Genomic DNA, 15,660 nt, shown 5'->3' on the forward strand with positions numbered 1-15,660 from the left:
CTGGTGTCACTTTTAATTATCGTTCACCCATGTTGTGCTGGAGGACAGCACGTACTATGAAGTACATCCACATCGAAGTACTGGTTGATACTCCATCGACATACAACGTTTGGTACCGATGTGGCTGTCACCTGGAGGTTTGGGTGTGACTTTTACGTCATCGCCGTTGTACGTTGTAGCCGCACTCCGTCGATCTGCTGTCGTCGACTTCTCTGAAGTAAGGTGTTGATCTTGTTATCTGCTGTATATGCCCAACTTTTCGTTATACCACGTGTCAGATTGACAGCCACAAACATCTTCACTGTAACGGCGACTAAATTTCAGGTTTTAATAACAAAAATTAATGTTGACATTTTGCACAGTCAATCACACTTCATTTGTTACTGCGTTACTGGATACAAGATAGTTAATAACGTCTTTGGATATCAGTTATTATTTTAACTTCCTATTTCCGCCGCTACTGCTTACCGTCACTGCTTTTCATTCTGTGTTATTTCTGTCCGATTGGAGATGAAATATAAAACAGCTTTTACGTCACAATTTACGCTTCGTCATATTTTAGAATCGACCCTTCCGTCATCCAGAGATACAATTTGCAGCTTGGCTATGATTATCATTGACTAGTACACACGCTACTGAGGGAATCACTTCAGTTTTTTATTAACAACACTTATATTAATTAAATGATCATGATGAATGCGTTTTGTGTGCAGGGAAAAGGAGGTTTGATCCTAGAACTGCTCTCAGCAATTACGGCAACTGAAATGTCCCTGCTTTTTATAGTTCGTCACTCAAACGAATTACAGCAAGGACTATGGTCCATTACTACACTTCGATACAGTCATTCAAACTTAGTTCGCTTTTACTTTCTCAAAGCTAAGTGCCAAATTCCGGTCTTACATTCAGTTTAACGTCCTTTCGTATAGTCAACAGATCCTATTATCGTTTATTCGGCATGTAATAGAATTTAATACTGAGCGCTACTTTTTCTCACGCACACAATTCCTCAGATACTTTTCGTTCGTGACCTTATGGCTATAGTCTGTCCCGTATAAATTAACTATAGCCAATTTTCTTGCAGTTTATCAAACGTGCCCTGATCCCTTCCGTTGCGCATCACACGGATATGCCATATATCGCACGCCGCAGCTACGTAGACTTATTCAGAGCGCAGATAAGAAGACAAAGGCCGGCCGAAGTGGCCGTGCGGTTAAAGGCGCTGCAGTCTGGAACCGCAAGACCGCTACGGTCGCAGGTTCGAATCCTGCCTCGGGCATGGATGTTTGTGCTGTCCTTAGGTTAGTTAGGTTTACCTAGTTCTAAGTTCTAGGGGACTAATAACCTCAGCAGTTGAGTCCCATAGTGCTCAGAGCCATTTGAACCATAAGAAGACACAAGAAGGGGTGATCACTCGCTGTCAGCTGCAGCGGGACATTAAGCGGAGTCAGCGGCGACGAGCGAAAATGTGTACGGGATTCGATCCCAGGATCTCCTGCCTACTAGGCAGGTGCGGTAACCACTGCGCCGTCCGGGAGACAGCGTTACCGCTCGCACCTGCACGGACTGTCTCCGTTCGCCTCACGGCCCAACCACACTCCCCCCGAGCGCCACCTATCGGCAGTCCCTCCCTCTCCACTACAGTCCCGTTCGTTAATCGGGGATTCCCACAGGAGGTCTGACGTATTTGTGCATCTGCACTGCAGAAGTTGGATCCATTGCCCAGCTAGGCTTCTCATATGAATGCGTGGTGTGTGTTCTTTCGGACACGTTCTAAAGAACATACACCACGCATTCATGTCTTACTTCATTCATGGCTGCACTGTCATTTGCTGGAAAACGAGCGACAAGACCTGTTGAGAAAACAATGGCTCACGCTACCACGCACAAGTGCATAGACCACAGATACCATAGACTGTGCACGATGTCATTTTACTGATACCAAATTGTCAGTCACGTGACTCGGGGCACGAAGCCGAGCAAGTCATTAAGCATTTATGGTGCACAATTTATCATATTTTTGTTACAGATCAAATGCTGTGCTTTTTACTAGGTGCAGAAGTGAAGACCTTCACAAATGCTCAGGTTAGATAGTTGTTTAATATCCTACAGATTAGGTAAAGTGACGAAAATCTCAGTTATGCACTGTAAGCAAAATTCAGAAAACATACGTGCTTATTTTGCATAACTACATCTACATCTACATATATACTCCTTTAGCCACCAAGCGGTGAGCGGCGGAGGGCACAATTCGCGCCAAAGTCATATTTTCCCCCCTCTGTACCACTTGCGGATCGCGCGAGGGTAAAACGACTGTCAGAACGCCTCAGTACGAGCTCTAATTTCCCTTATCTTTGAATAGTGATCATTGCGCCATTTGAAAGTTGGTGGTAACAATATATGCCCTACATAATTTAGTGAGCAGCCCCTTCCGTTTAGCGCGTCGTCTATCTGCAAGTGTGTCCCACTTCAAACTTCCTGTGAGATTTGTAACACTCTCGCGATGGCTAAATGTACCAGTCACAAATCTTGCCGCTCTTCTTTGGACCTTCTCAGTCTCTTGAATCCGATCCAACTGGTAAGCGTCCCATACAGACGAACAATACTCTAAGACTGGACGAACTAACGTATTGTAAGCAATTTCCTTTGTTGAAGGACTGCATCGATTCAGGATTTTACCAATAAACCGCAACGTAGAGTTCGCCTTGCCCGTTACTTGTGTAATACGTCACATTATGCACTTCAAAGAATTTCCTTTCTTACAAACGCTTACTAAACCATTTCACACATATTGTTGCAGGATCGTTATAAAACTAATGCTGCGCTCTAAATTTTTATTTTGTCTTCTGTTGAAGCTGCAAACTACAACAATTCACAGTGAAAAAAAAAGAACAAGTACTCACTAAAGAACAGTCATTCTGTCGCTTGTTAGAAGAGTTGTCAATAAGTTTCAACTTGACCACATTTAAAAATGCTAACCACTGCTTTATTGTCAGAAATTTCGGAGAAGCTATGTTCACTGGACTACTACATGTGTGAGAGTAGTATTACAGTTCCATCAACTGTCAAAATCAATGCTTCATTTCGCCTACAAATCGGAGAAACTGTAACTGTCAGCCCCAATTCACACAGCGCGTAATGAAAGGAACTCGGCTTTCTGCCCCTAGTCACGTGACTTAGATGTTGGTTTCAAGCGTTAACACGGAAGAGGTAGGAACAAGCGCTGTCAATGTTACATATGGCCTATGTAAAAGTGCAACGATATGTCATTTTCTTCCAAAGATATTAACTATTATAGAGTGTCTACATTAGTCTGGAACAGATAATACGTAGTTAAAAGATATTATGAAAACAGAACTGAGCTATTGTGACTATTGAGACTTTCATTAATTATTGAGAATTTTATTTTCTTATTAATATGAATGACGGTGCGAATGGAAAGTAAGATAATAATCATTTATTATCTTACTTTCCATTCGTTCCGTCATTCATATTAATAAACATGTTATGTCTATTAACTGAGTACACTTTAGCGTGAGAGCAGTGTACCGAGTGAGTGAGTCATAATCACGAGAAAGCCAACATTTTATGATAATTCTGTTATTTAACGTGGTACTTATTTTCATAAATGTGAATTTTCTAAATTTGACCGATTAGGAAATCGTTCATTAAAGCTATTAAATTATGACTGATGAAAGGTAACAGACCTGGGATTGTGCTGATTAATAATAATATCGGGATGGCTAATGATGTATAGCAGCCAGTAAGAGGACAGTACGTTCACCCATAATGCATGGACTAAAGAGTTGCTTCGTGAAGCCTAAAGAGTGCAGTTTGGAGCTTAGCCATCAGCATGTTTGGATGCAGATGTAAGGAGCTCTGAATAAATGTGAGAGCTCTGCAGAATAATGACTAAAGTTTGACCGTGGAGTTCCGCTAAGTGTATGCGAACATGTGAGAAAAAAGAATACGTGAAATTCCGGTTTTAATTTGTAAACTATGACTTTTGGATAATCAAACTCGGCGTGGCAGGATATACAAGCCGTAACCACAAGCTGAACGTTGGTAGCGGTCAAATTGTGTAGTATGTGAGCAATCTCTCTGTCACAGATAATCCGTTTTGTTATTCTTTTTCGCATTAGATTCAGTGCGATGCCATAAGCTGGGATAACATGCGAATGTTGAAAATAGAACTGAAGAGCAGTATGGGCTTGACGGTGTTTGCATATCAAACAATTCCAGATACACCGAATTGAACTACCGTTCAATTAATCGCTCAGATAACTTGATATGGGAGAACATATGTTGCACCCATTGGATTTGTATAAAGCTACTGGTTCTACTACAGCTTTTTCCAGTAGAGGAACATCATTCGTTTTCAACAGGTAAGGCCTGTGGACCAGACTGCAGAAGAAGAAATTCACCACAGGATGAATGGACGCTTTCCGTACGACAACCAAACGTAACCGCGCCGTTATTGCATCCAAAACATATTGTTCCTCAATGTGGCCAGACCTGGTGTTTGAGGGCAGTCACTGGTGGTGGTTTTCTGTTATGTCCAGTTCCAAGTGGCAGTGTCTGTGGTGGGCGTCGCACGTGCCGTGTAGACCTGAGGTGCTTGAGAGTCTATGGGAAGACAGTCTCCAACGTTGGCATCAGTTTTCAGTGGGACTCAGCTGCAGCATCGACTGTCCTGAGAAGGAGGACGAGTGGATCACCAAAATATCTAGTCACGTTAAAGGAACCCGGAAGCGAAGATGCATCGAAATAAAGAATTCTTTTAACTTTGTTTACACGCCGGTCCTTTCAAAACCAGATTACGTGTGGTGTTCGTACATCTGATGCGTAAGAAGAAAGAGCATTCTCTTAGCAACTACAAGACCCCTTCTACCTGGTGTGAATTGTTCTGCGTTTATTCAGGCTGCAGCGGCCTTTCTTTGTTTTTACCCCATTTATTATTTGACCACTGCTTTGCAAGTTGGTGAACCTGGCGCTAAGCGTATGTAAGTGACAGCTGAATATCATTTCAGCGTAGTGCTTTCGTTTCACACGCCGTAGTGATTTGAAACAGCGCTTGATTTTAGGAAACATGGTTATTGTGTTTGTAGTTGTCACCTACCACGGGAACGATGCTTTTCTGTACACATGTTCATAGGACCTTTTTTCCTGTTCGTCCAGTCAGGAATCCTACCCTGCAGTTTGTCAGTTTTATTGATGTTCGCCCTGTATAGAGAGAACCATCCCCTTCCACTGTCAGTCGCAGACGTTATAAAATCTATCTCTAGATTTAGCTAAGACGTAGCCGATAAATACTTGCTTGCTAAACACATACGTGCAAGAAGTCAGAATCCCAACGAAAGCTTCAATAACTGTGAATGCAAACGCTTGCCCAAAAAAGCTTCTGTGGGCGTAAAACCCATAAAAACTGGCTTCATGAATATAGCGTTGTGTTCCAGTGATGGATTAGCCAGCAGGCTGAAACTTTTCAGTGATGTAGGTACAGAACCTGGGGTGAACGTGATGAATGCGCTACTGTCAACTGACCAGCTGAGGAAGGTATAGTACAGGTAAGAGAAGAGGCCAAAATTCGAAAGATGGATTCCAAACGTAAGCTGCAGCATACACAAACGCACAACGCTGACAGCTATGAACCTGGCAAGTTTTAACTTTGAATGTAGGTTGAAAAGATTACATAAATGCGTTTTCCTGAAAGAATGAAATTTTTAACTGTAGGTACAACTTTCTGCGAAACTACTATATCTGTGTTAATGAAACTTGTTACAGAGATTAAATACATCATTTTCATTAAATTATATTAGAATTATAGCAATCATGTAAAAGGTTTGGCAAGTGTCTTATTTTTTTTTAAGCTCTTAGCTTCCCAGGTCTTTTTTTTTTGTCACACATTGTCCCAGGTATATTTAAATAACCATAAAAATTTCATCCTCCTAATTCAGTGGAACAGAGCTTGAAAATACAGTTTCAGCTGTAAGGTTCTTTTTATTTAGAACACAGGCGGTTTCGTGCTCTTACATGCCCATCATCAGGTGTTATAACTTTGGGATGTGACCCCGAGCGCAGCGGTGGACGTGTACAGGATGCGGCGTATCACCAACGAGCGCAGAGCAAGATGAGACACCGCGTCCTGTACACGTCCACTGCAGTGATTGGGGTCACAGCAAAAGGTTATAACACCTGATGATGGGCGTATAAGAGCCCGAAACCGGTCGTGTTCTAAATAAAAAGAACCTTTCAACTGAAGCGGTATTTTAAAGCTTTGCTATAATGCTCAGTTGCAGATGTTCCCCCGATAGGACTGTTTCAGTGGAACAATTCTGGTTTTATGTTAAAGCCTGTATTAACATACACAAAAATATATTCAAAAAAATATTAAAGTTAATTTTAATAAAAGAAACACGTTTAAACAGAAAACTGTACAAAATGAACATAATATTACTTGATATTAATGCTATAAAATTTCAGATACCCGGCACTCGATTTTACGTATTGCTATATTTTTATTTCTTATTGTTGATGTAGAAAGAAAAACATAAGGAACTCCTACGAATGATTCAAAAAATACAAATTGCATTAGTTCCTTTTAGGTGTTTAGTATTCTTCTCAGAGGCTTTCTTTGCACTCGCTGGAAAAGTTTGTAGCTTCTTGCAGCAACTGCAAACATAAGGTGTCTGTCTCGTCTTTCTTGGGTCGCTGGTGGAGTACGTTTTGCGTTTTCTGCAAATCATTCTACAACAACTTCTCCTCTCTGCTACACCCAAAAGGATGCACGAAATTGACGGGGTATGTGATACTCGTCAACTCGCTTTTTATCTTTGGTGTCACCATACAGTTTACGAACTGTTTCAAAAATTAAAGCTGTTCATCTGAGTATTTTCTTTGTAGGAATTGTGAAGGGTAAACGCATTCAGCCCACTAACGTCAAGCATGCGGAAAAATAATGCCGTTTGCCATCGTTAGAAGAGGCTTCGACGAGTAACGATATTTTTTTCTACCTAATGTATTTATAGCAGAACCTCTAGCTAAAGATTCAGTCTCCACACTTCTGTCTTCGTACTTCGATCACTTGTGTTATTAAAGGAATTCACAGGAGGCAAAACAAATTCGTCTTCACTTTCCCATTGTTCCTATACTCTGTTCCGTTCACTTGCAAACTCATTGTCGCTGTCTGGTTCAACATTACTTGCTAAACTGTCCTCAAACCATTTTAAAACAGTATCTTCAAAGTCAGGACCCTTTAAACACGAACAGTAGACGAAGATATGGCTACTGAACCCATAACGCAAAGGTGCAGTCTCAGAGACCGCTAGCACGAAAGAAGCAGTAATAGTGTAGTCCACGTCGCATTCAAGTGGCTACTGACAAAGGAAACCACGACGGCTTCGGGAAACAACAACTGGACGCTGCTGTAATCTCCTACCCCACGACTATGCATTAGGAACGGAGTAACAATAAACGCTAGCGGTCTGTGAGACCGCATCTGGGACGTTACGAGTAAATGTTAATTGTTTAGGACGTATGCTTTGCAATTTCAACTCTGATAACAATGTTACTGTCATATAAGCAATACAACCTGAAGAAAATTTGACAACTTATCCAAGTTTCAAATTTGGTTTGATTTGAACAAATAGTTTTTGATAATAGAGTACCATCATTAGTATGTAAGTTTCAAATTGGGTTGGATTTGAACAAATAGTCTTTGAGAAAAGCGCACCAACATTAGTGTGGTCGACCATAGGAATTTCGCTCGCGTCTGGGTCCCCTTAACTTTAGGATTCAGCAGAAAACCGGGGAAGACTACTAGTAATTTCTTACAAACTACTTCCATGTTTCAATTTGTCACAGATAATGTGTTAAGTTACTTCTATATGCACATAAATCATTACAGTCTTAACTGTTTACGTTTACCAGTAGTTTAAATGCTCATAACATTAAAGAAGTCTTCCAGACTCCACTTGGAAACTAATTTAGATGGTCCTGCGTCCGTTAACAGCAGTTCATGTTGTCAACGAGTTTTCATTGAAAAGGCGCAAGACCCGTCTCAGATCACTGTTGGTTAGGATCTTCTTGCGTCACTACAATGAATGAAGTCTTCAGTGGAGGGTCACATGACTGCATGGCACCAGTTTTACACTGCCTATAGCATGTAAAAGTGAACAGTGTGCTTTTTTATGGGCGCGACTAATATTTTGTCCATATTATTGATTCAGTTCAAGTGATCTTACAAAACATTAGCCATCTCTGGCTGACTTTACGAAATTGTTTCGCTCTCTTTTAAACCATTGCTTCCCTTCCACACCCTTAGACTCTTATAATGACTGTTTGGTTTCCATGTGCGACTGTCCTCACAGTTTCAACGAGTATATTCCAGTCAATAATGTCAAAAGCTTTCCCTAAAACTAGAAATCCCATAAATAAAGTTTTTTCTTCTTTTTCTTCTTCTAAACAGCTTTCAAGATGAACCATTGGCTCATTACCGCCTCCTGCTTTCCTAAATTGATCCGAAAGCTAAACTGAGCTGTAACAGGTTGACTTCTGGCAGTCTTTCTTTCACTCTAAGTAATTCATTGTTGCAGCCATGGCTCATTATTGGTTTAGTGATACTCATAACTGTGAGCATATGCCATTTTTGGAATTTTGTTTCTTAAATTCGGCATGAAGTCTGAGGGTATCTACCCTGATGTACTCATAAATATCTTCTCAACCAGATGGAATTGTTTTGTGATGACTGATTCTCTTAATGATTTAGTGTTCTGAAGAAATCTACTTCAGGGCCCTCGTTCAGACTTATGTCTTTAAGTGATCTGTCAAATATTTCTCGAATATCATATCTCCCATTCACATTCATCTGTGTCCTTTTTCCCTTCTATGACACTGTTTCCATTTCCATTGTATTGCCGTTCTAGATATTTCTTCAACCTTTGAACTTTCCTTTCTTTGCTTTGTACTGAGTTGCCGTCTAAGCTATATTTCCCAAATCACCTTCATCTACACTCGCTTCCCTCTCTATAATATTTTCTTCGAATTCATTACGTTTATACATCCCTTCAATCTGTCCATTTTCCTTTCTTTGCTTCATACTGCCTTGCCATCTGAGTGCTACATATTCATACATTTGCTTCCCTTTTCTCCAAGGATCTTTTGATTTTCCTCTAGGTGACATCTATCTGTCCCTACTTATGCACGCTTCTACAATTTTGTCTCTGTCCTCTAGCCATTCACGATCAGTCATTTTGCTCATTATGTCAGTCACTTTTATAGGCCCCTATATTCTCTTTCGCATGCTGCGTTTGCTGCATTTTTTTTTTGTATTTTCTCGTTTTATCAATTAGGTTCAATACCTCTACTGGGCCCTGCGTTTTTGTCTCTTTGATCCTCTGCTGATTTCACTGTTACATTTTTTAAAGTTACCAGTTCATCTTCCGTTGTTCCCCTCTTGTTTAATGCTCCCTTAGCCATTCTCCACAATCAATGGTTGTCTTAACCTATGTAGGTGCCATCTCCTTCGTTTCCTACCTTTCGGCAATTTTTTCCGTATCAGTCCACAGTTCGTAAACAATTTGGTGTTGGATGTATTGCAACTTCCTAAAGTCTGATAGAGGAGACTGGACACGAGCGCAGTGATCGTGACGCGGCCGCCATCGGTTTACAGATCTCGCTGACAAGAGAGAAGAGGGGCAACGTGACGCAGCCGTACGAACCGCCCACCGTGGAGAAGCTGCAGCGGGCGTACCCGTCGGTGCCGTGGCTGGAGTTCCTGCAGGCGCTGCTGCCGCCACGCGTCACCGTCTCCAGCAGCGAGGCGGTCGTCGTCCTGGCGCCGTCGTACATCGAGCGCCTCTTACAGTTGCTCAGCCACACCCCCAAGAGGTACGTCACAGCCAGGGTGTCAGTGCACTGCCTGAGTTCCACCTCTACATCTAAGTAGGTGCTCGGCAAGTCACTGTAGAGTGCATCGCGGAGGGCAAACAGTATGTGTATTACCAGTTTTCTAATCCATTTGTGTACTGGGTGATAGAAGAATGGCTGTCTTAATGCATCTGTATGCACCCTGGTCTCTCTTGGCTTACTCTCATGAAACCTACATGAGATATATGATGGTGGGAGCATGACAGCCTTTGTCCAATCCGGGTTTTCTAAATTTACCCAACAGCAGCTCATGAGTACTGCATTGTCTGGCCTCTGAAGATTCCCTCTTAAAATCTCCAGGAAGTTATGTCACTCATTCGCATGCGCTATTCTAAGTAGTTATTGCTCCATGTTTGTTATCGTGCCCACTCGATAAGGACTCTAAAACTGAAACAATATTCTAGAACTTGTCGCGCTGTGGTCTTTCTTGTATGCGATTTCTATCACAGACGCTTTGCATTTCAAGAAATCCAAGTGTTACACTCGCCTTTCCCAACATTGATTTTACGTGATTGCCACATTTGCTAAGTGTGACCAGCATTGTAAATCCTTTAACCGGCTATTGTCGGGGTTTCCTTTCTGTCGTACGTCTACAACTACGCTTACGTGGACACTGGAAATTGCACTTAAATGCCTGGCAGGGGATTCATCGAACCAGCTTCACAAAACTGCTCTATTATTCCAGCTCGACCTGCGCGCGTAAAAAAACGTACACATATATCACTCTGTTCGAGCTCTGATTTGCCTTATTTTATTACAATAATAGTTTTTCCCTATGTAGGTAGGCGTCAACAACATATTTTCGCACTCTGAGGAGAAAGATGGTGATTGAAATTTCGTGACAAGATCCTGCCGCAACAAACGCCTTTATTTTAATGATGTCCACCTCAAATCCTATATCATGTCAGTGACACTCTCTGCCCTAAAACCGCGCTGCTCTTCTTTGAAGTCCGCAGGCCGTGGTGTCGCGGTCGCGTTCTCGCTTCCCGAGCACGGGGTCCCGGGTTCGATTCTTAGTGGGGTCAGGTCACCTGCCTCGAGATGACTGCGTGTTTGTGTTGTCCTCACGATTTGATCATCATTCATGAAAGTGGCGAGGTTGGACTGAGCAAAGGTTGAGACTTTGTACAGGCGCTGATAACCACGCAGTTGAGCGCCCCACAAACCAAACATCATCATCATCTTCTCTGAACTTTGTCGATAAACTCCGCTAGTGTTATCTGGAAAGGATCCCACATTGCGCTGAAGTACTCCAAAAGAGGACGGACGAGTGTAGTGCAGGCACTCTCTTTAGTAGTCTTTGGTTTACCTTTTCCCAATATTTTCCATGTGTTCTTCCAAATTAAAGTTGTTCGTAATTGTAGTTGCTAGACATTTACTTGAATTTACAGCTTTTAGATGTGACTGATTTATTGTGTAACCGAAGTATAATGGATTGCTCATGTGGATGTTCACAAATTTTCCATTATTTAATATCAACTGCCAATTTTCGCACAATACAGGTATCAGCTATAAATCGTTTTGCAATTTGTTTTGATGACTTTACTAGGCGATAAACGACAGCACCATCTGCGTAGAACCTAAGACGGCTGCTCAGATTACGTCCTAAATCGTCTGCATAAATATGGAACACTAGAGGGCATTGCATTTATCAGCGTTTAAAGAGAACTGCCACTCTTTACACCAAATGAGAGTTGTGTCAGAGTCTTACTGAAATTCCTCAAGACCGACCAGTGATGGCACTTTCACCTGCACAACAGGACTGCGAGCATGCAATCTTATACTGGGTCGCTCATAAGTTGTTCTAGGGTTCCTGAATATTAGCTGTTACTAGCTAAAATTTATTGCAGGACTGAGTCAGCGTTTCACCTCTCTCACTCCTAGTTCTAAGTCCTTATTCTCCCTTTAACGTCCTACTGACTGTATTCTTCCCGACCACACCTACAAGCTACGAAAGAAGGTCTAATGTCTGTGTCGGAGTTACTTTGGCGCAGCAAGGGGCGAGAGTCTCTGAACCCGCAGCGGATTTCCCTGCTGCCAAAATATGGCGCACACAAAGAATGTAAAGGGTGTCATGGCGAGAATACTTACTGCAACAAAATACACTGGGGTGACACAAGTCACGGGGTACCTCCCAATATCGTGTAGGGGCGGCTTTCACCCGGCGTAGTGCAGCAGCTGGGCGTGGTATGGACTCAAGAAATGGTTGGAAGTCCGCTGCAGAAATATTGAGCCATGCTGCCTCTATAGCCGTCCGTAGTTGCGAAACCGCTGCCAGTGCAGAATGTTGAGTACGGACTAATCTCTCGATCACTTCCCATAAGCGTTCGACGGGATTCACGTCGGGTGATCTGGGTGCTCACAGCCACAGCTGACACGGTTATACATCACTGGTCGACAGTGCGTGCAGTACAACAACTGTTTAAGTTCAGGTGTTAAAACTGTTAAAAATATAAAACTGAATGAAAAGTCCGGGAATCCACTGTAGCTGTATTTAGTTATTTCGATTAGAAACCAGTTGTGTGGCTCTCTAATAGACTTAAAGAAATAAATGCAGCTACAACGGACTACTGGATTTCTCATTCACTTTTCTGTTTTCGTAATTTTAACACCTGTATTTAAACATCTGGTGTACTATGTGAATTGTCAAGCAACCATCTATAGTCAGTCATATGGCCCTAAGTTTAAATCCGAGTATTGTTTAAACATTTACAGTAGGAACAGGAGAGGAATGTTCATGTCTTTCTTTGAACTGAATGTGGAGGGAGAGCGCCCTTCCACGGTAGGAGCACCTGTGCAGGTCGCTGCCCCACAACTTCCCCACACACCAAATCGCACCAAGTCCAGCCGTCAGCTGACTGGGGCGCGGTGTGGACAAGTGGCGACAGCCGCTTGCAGCCCGCCGTGTGTCGCTGTGCTGCTGGCAGAGGCGTACAAATTCTCCTTCCAGCCTGCCTGCCCCTATCTCTGTCGCAACCATTAAAGCAGCTCAACCCGCCGCAACGCAGAGAAGAGTACATGTGTACTGAATTACTGTGGTAAAAGCGAACTAACACGGGTTTCCGGAAGCCTGTCAAGCTTCACGGGACACTTTCAGCCTGCTGCACCTCACAACAGGTGGCGCTGTCAATCCAACGTGACTAGCCAGGCATACGTTTGCGTAGGTAGTTTCACTGCAGCTCATTTCATAAAGGTTGGAGCAGCAAAATGCACAAACCAACAAAAAGAAGACTGAGGACAAATTAAAAGTTTGGGAATGTATACCAGTCAGCAAACAAAGCCCAAGGCCAGCATGGCAGAAGGTTTCGTGTGTTTATGAGGCAGCTTCAAATAAATCGGTAGTTGGCTCGCAATGCAAATTGAGTACCATGTTATAGAACAGTCATTCCGGACCTTTGAGCGTGTTACGACATGTCTGTAAATCTGACCTGCGGTTTCCTCATTCCATAAATATTTTGAAAGAGGACAAAGACTTAGTGGCTGACAAGTGTGTGGAAATATGTGCTAACGAATTCAGTCAATTCGGCAGCATATAGACTTTCCTGATTTAGGGCAAACGCTGATTGAAATAGGCAAAAAATATGGTTCATTGGATGTTGAAAACCCCATGCTAGTTGCATGTAACGTAATGTGAAGAAAGTTTAGTTTGAAAGAAAAGCTTTTTCTTGCACACATGTACATTTTAGATTAACATAATATGTGTGGACTTTACAATGAACTATTTTGGTCATTTAGAGGAATTCTACGAACCCATAACACACATCTCGAAAAGTCATTGAATTTTTGTAACCGTGGTTATAGAAACTAGAGTTCTAACCCTTACTTTAGTTGGATCTGCAGTATAATAGACATCTTCATGTTCGTAAGTCCAAGGGATCTGGACTTCCGGAGATGGTTCTGTTGCTACAGAAAACACGTATTACAGTTGACCTGATGGTGGTTCTAATTGAGAATAGCCAGTACTAGTCGAGAAAGAGAAGTTGCAAATAAACCAGATCCTATCGAAATAAATGAAAATGAAATACGCCGAAAAGGAAAAAAAGGGCAAATAAAATCCACTATTTCCTAGCCTACAAGGACCCAAAATGAATTTCATTGAACCTCGTCTTGTGATACGCGGGTGACAAAGGCTTTTCATCAACTTCCTAACCCCACTCGTAACAATACAGTGAAAGCGTACAGAATAAAGTGCTACGTAGTGTAGCATAGCGAGAAGACGGGCAGACAAGCATGACTACTGTAGCCTGCTTGTGTTGGGCGTAGCCTGACATGGCTGGGAGTTAAGTAGTGTGCCCGCTCTGCTGGTAATGTGCGACGGCTTGCCTGCTTGGCTGACAGGCAAGAGTGGGCAGGTTGTAAGCGTCTCTCCCACAAGCACGGCCGCGGGAAGACTTAACACAGCACACCGGCCTGCTGTGCGCCTAACCGCCGAAACCGTACAGGGTGCGCCCCTGCCTCTTCAGGGCGTACACCACGTCCGTGGCCGTCACAGCATTGCGCTTGGCGTGCTCAGTGCACGTCACCGCGTTCTCCGGGAACACCTTCCAGCACCCCGCGCGTCTCCTCGTAGATCAGACCAGAGATGCGCTTCACGCCGCCCCTGCGAGCCAGGCGGCGGATGGCGGGCTTCGTGATGCCCTGGATGTTGCCGCGCAACACCTTGCGGTGCCGCTTGGCGCCACCCTTGCCGAGCCCCTTTCCTCCCTTGCCGCGTGCACAAACAGCAGCTGCAGCGGCTCCTCACCCGGCCGGCGCTATCGAGTCGGCTGCTGGCCGCGCGCCGCGAGTCACGCCACGCCGCACTGCTGCTCCACTGACGGCAGTTGAGTGTGGGCGGCCACGTCTCAGCAGTTTTAATCTGCAAGTGCTTCTCTTCTTGTAGAAAAGACAAGTGTAATACTGATGGAACACAAAGCTGCGAACAATTACTGTTTCACAGGACTGACATAGAAAGAAATAAAACGAGTGACTAGGGTTTAGCAAACGAGATTTATTTGTTATATATAAGCGTCAAACGAAAACAACTACAAACAATGGAACATGTCTAGCTTGAAGGGGGAAACCAGATGGCGCTATGGTTGGCCCGCTAGATGGCTCTGCCATACCTCAAACGGATATCAACTGCGTCTTTTTTAAATAGGAACCCCGATTTTTTGTTACATACCGTATTCTTGTAGTACGTAAAGAAATATGAGTGTTTTAGTTGCACCACTCTTTTCACTTCGTGATACATGGCCCTGTAACAGTCACAAACGTATAAGTACAGGCTGTTTCAAAAATGACCGGTATATTTGAAACGGCAATAAAAACTAAACGAGCAGCGATAGAAATACACCGTTTGTTGCAATATGCTTGGGACAACAGTACATTTTCAGGCGGACAAACTTTCGAAATTACAGTAGTTACAATTTTCAACAACAGATGGCGCTGCAAGTGATGTGAAAGATATAGAAGACAATGCAGTCTGTGGGTCTGCCATTCTGTACGTCGTCTTTCTGCTGTAAGCGTGTGCTGTTCACAACGTGCAAGTGTGCTGTAGACAACATAGTTTATTCCTTAGAACAGAGGATTTTTCTGGTGTTGGAATTCTACCGCCTAGAACACAGTGTTGTTGCAACAAGACGAAGTTTTCAACGGAGGTTTAATGTAACCAAAGGACCGAAAAGCGATACAATAAAGGATCTGTTTGAAAAATTTCAACGGACTGGGAATGTGACGGATGAACGTGCTGGAAAG

At 43.0% G+C, this 15,660-nt stretch overlaps 2 protein-coding genes across 4 annotated transcripts in view; one reads left to right on the forward strand and one right to left on the reverse strand.

Annotated features, from left to right (window-relative positions):
- The window catches only part of LOC124554054 (neprilysin-2-like), a 245,614-nt gene that overhangs the window by 149,858 nt on the left and 80,096 nt on the right, over positions 1-15,660 (forward strand). For all 3 annotated transcript variants that reach the window (XM_047128089.1, XM_047128091.1, XM_047128090.1), the window contains one exon: positions 9,668-9,885. In XM_047128089.1, the coding sequence (XP_046984045.1) occupies positions 9,668-9,885 (218 nt within the window). The remainder of the gene's footprint in view (positions 1-9,667; positions 9,886-15,660) is intronic.
- LOC124554056 (zinc finger protein 729-like) overlaps positions 1-15,660 on the reverse strand; it is a 294,084-nt gene that overhangs the window by 36,263 nt on the left and 242,161 nt on the right. The window lies entirely within an intron of this gene.

The sequence above is a fragment of the Schistocerca americana genome, chromosome 11, assembly GCF_021461395.2.
Source record: "Schistocerca americana isolate TAMUIC-IGC-003095 chromosome 11, iqSchAmer2.1, whole genome shotgun sequence".
NCBI classification, from domain to species: domain Eukaryota; kingdom Metazoa; phylum Arthropoda; class Insecta; order Orthoptera; family Acrididae; genus Schistocerca; species Schistocerca americana.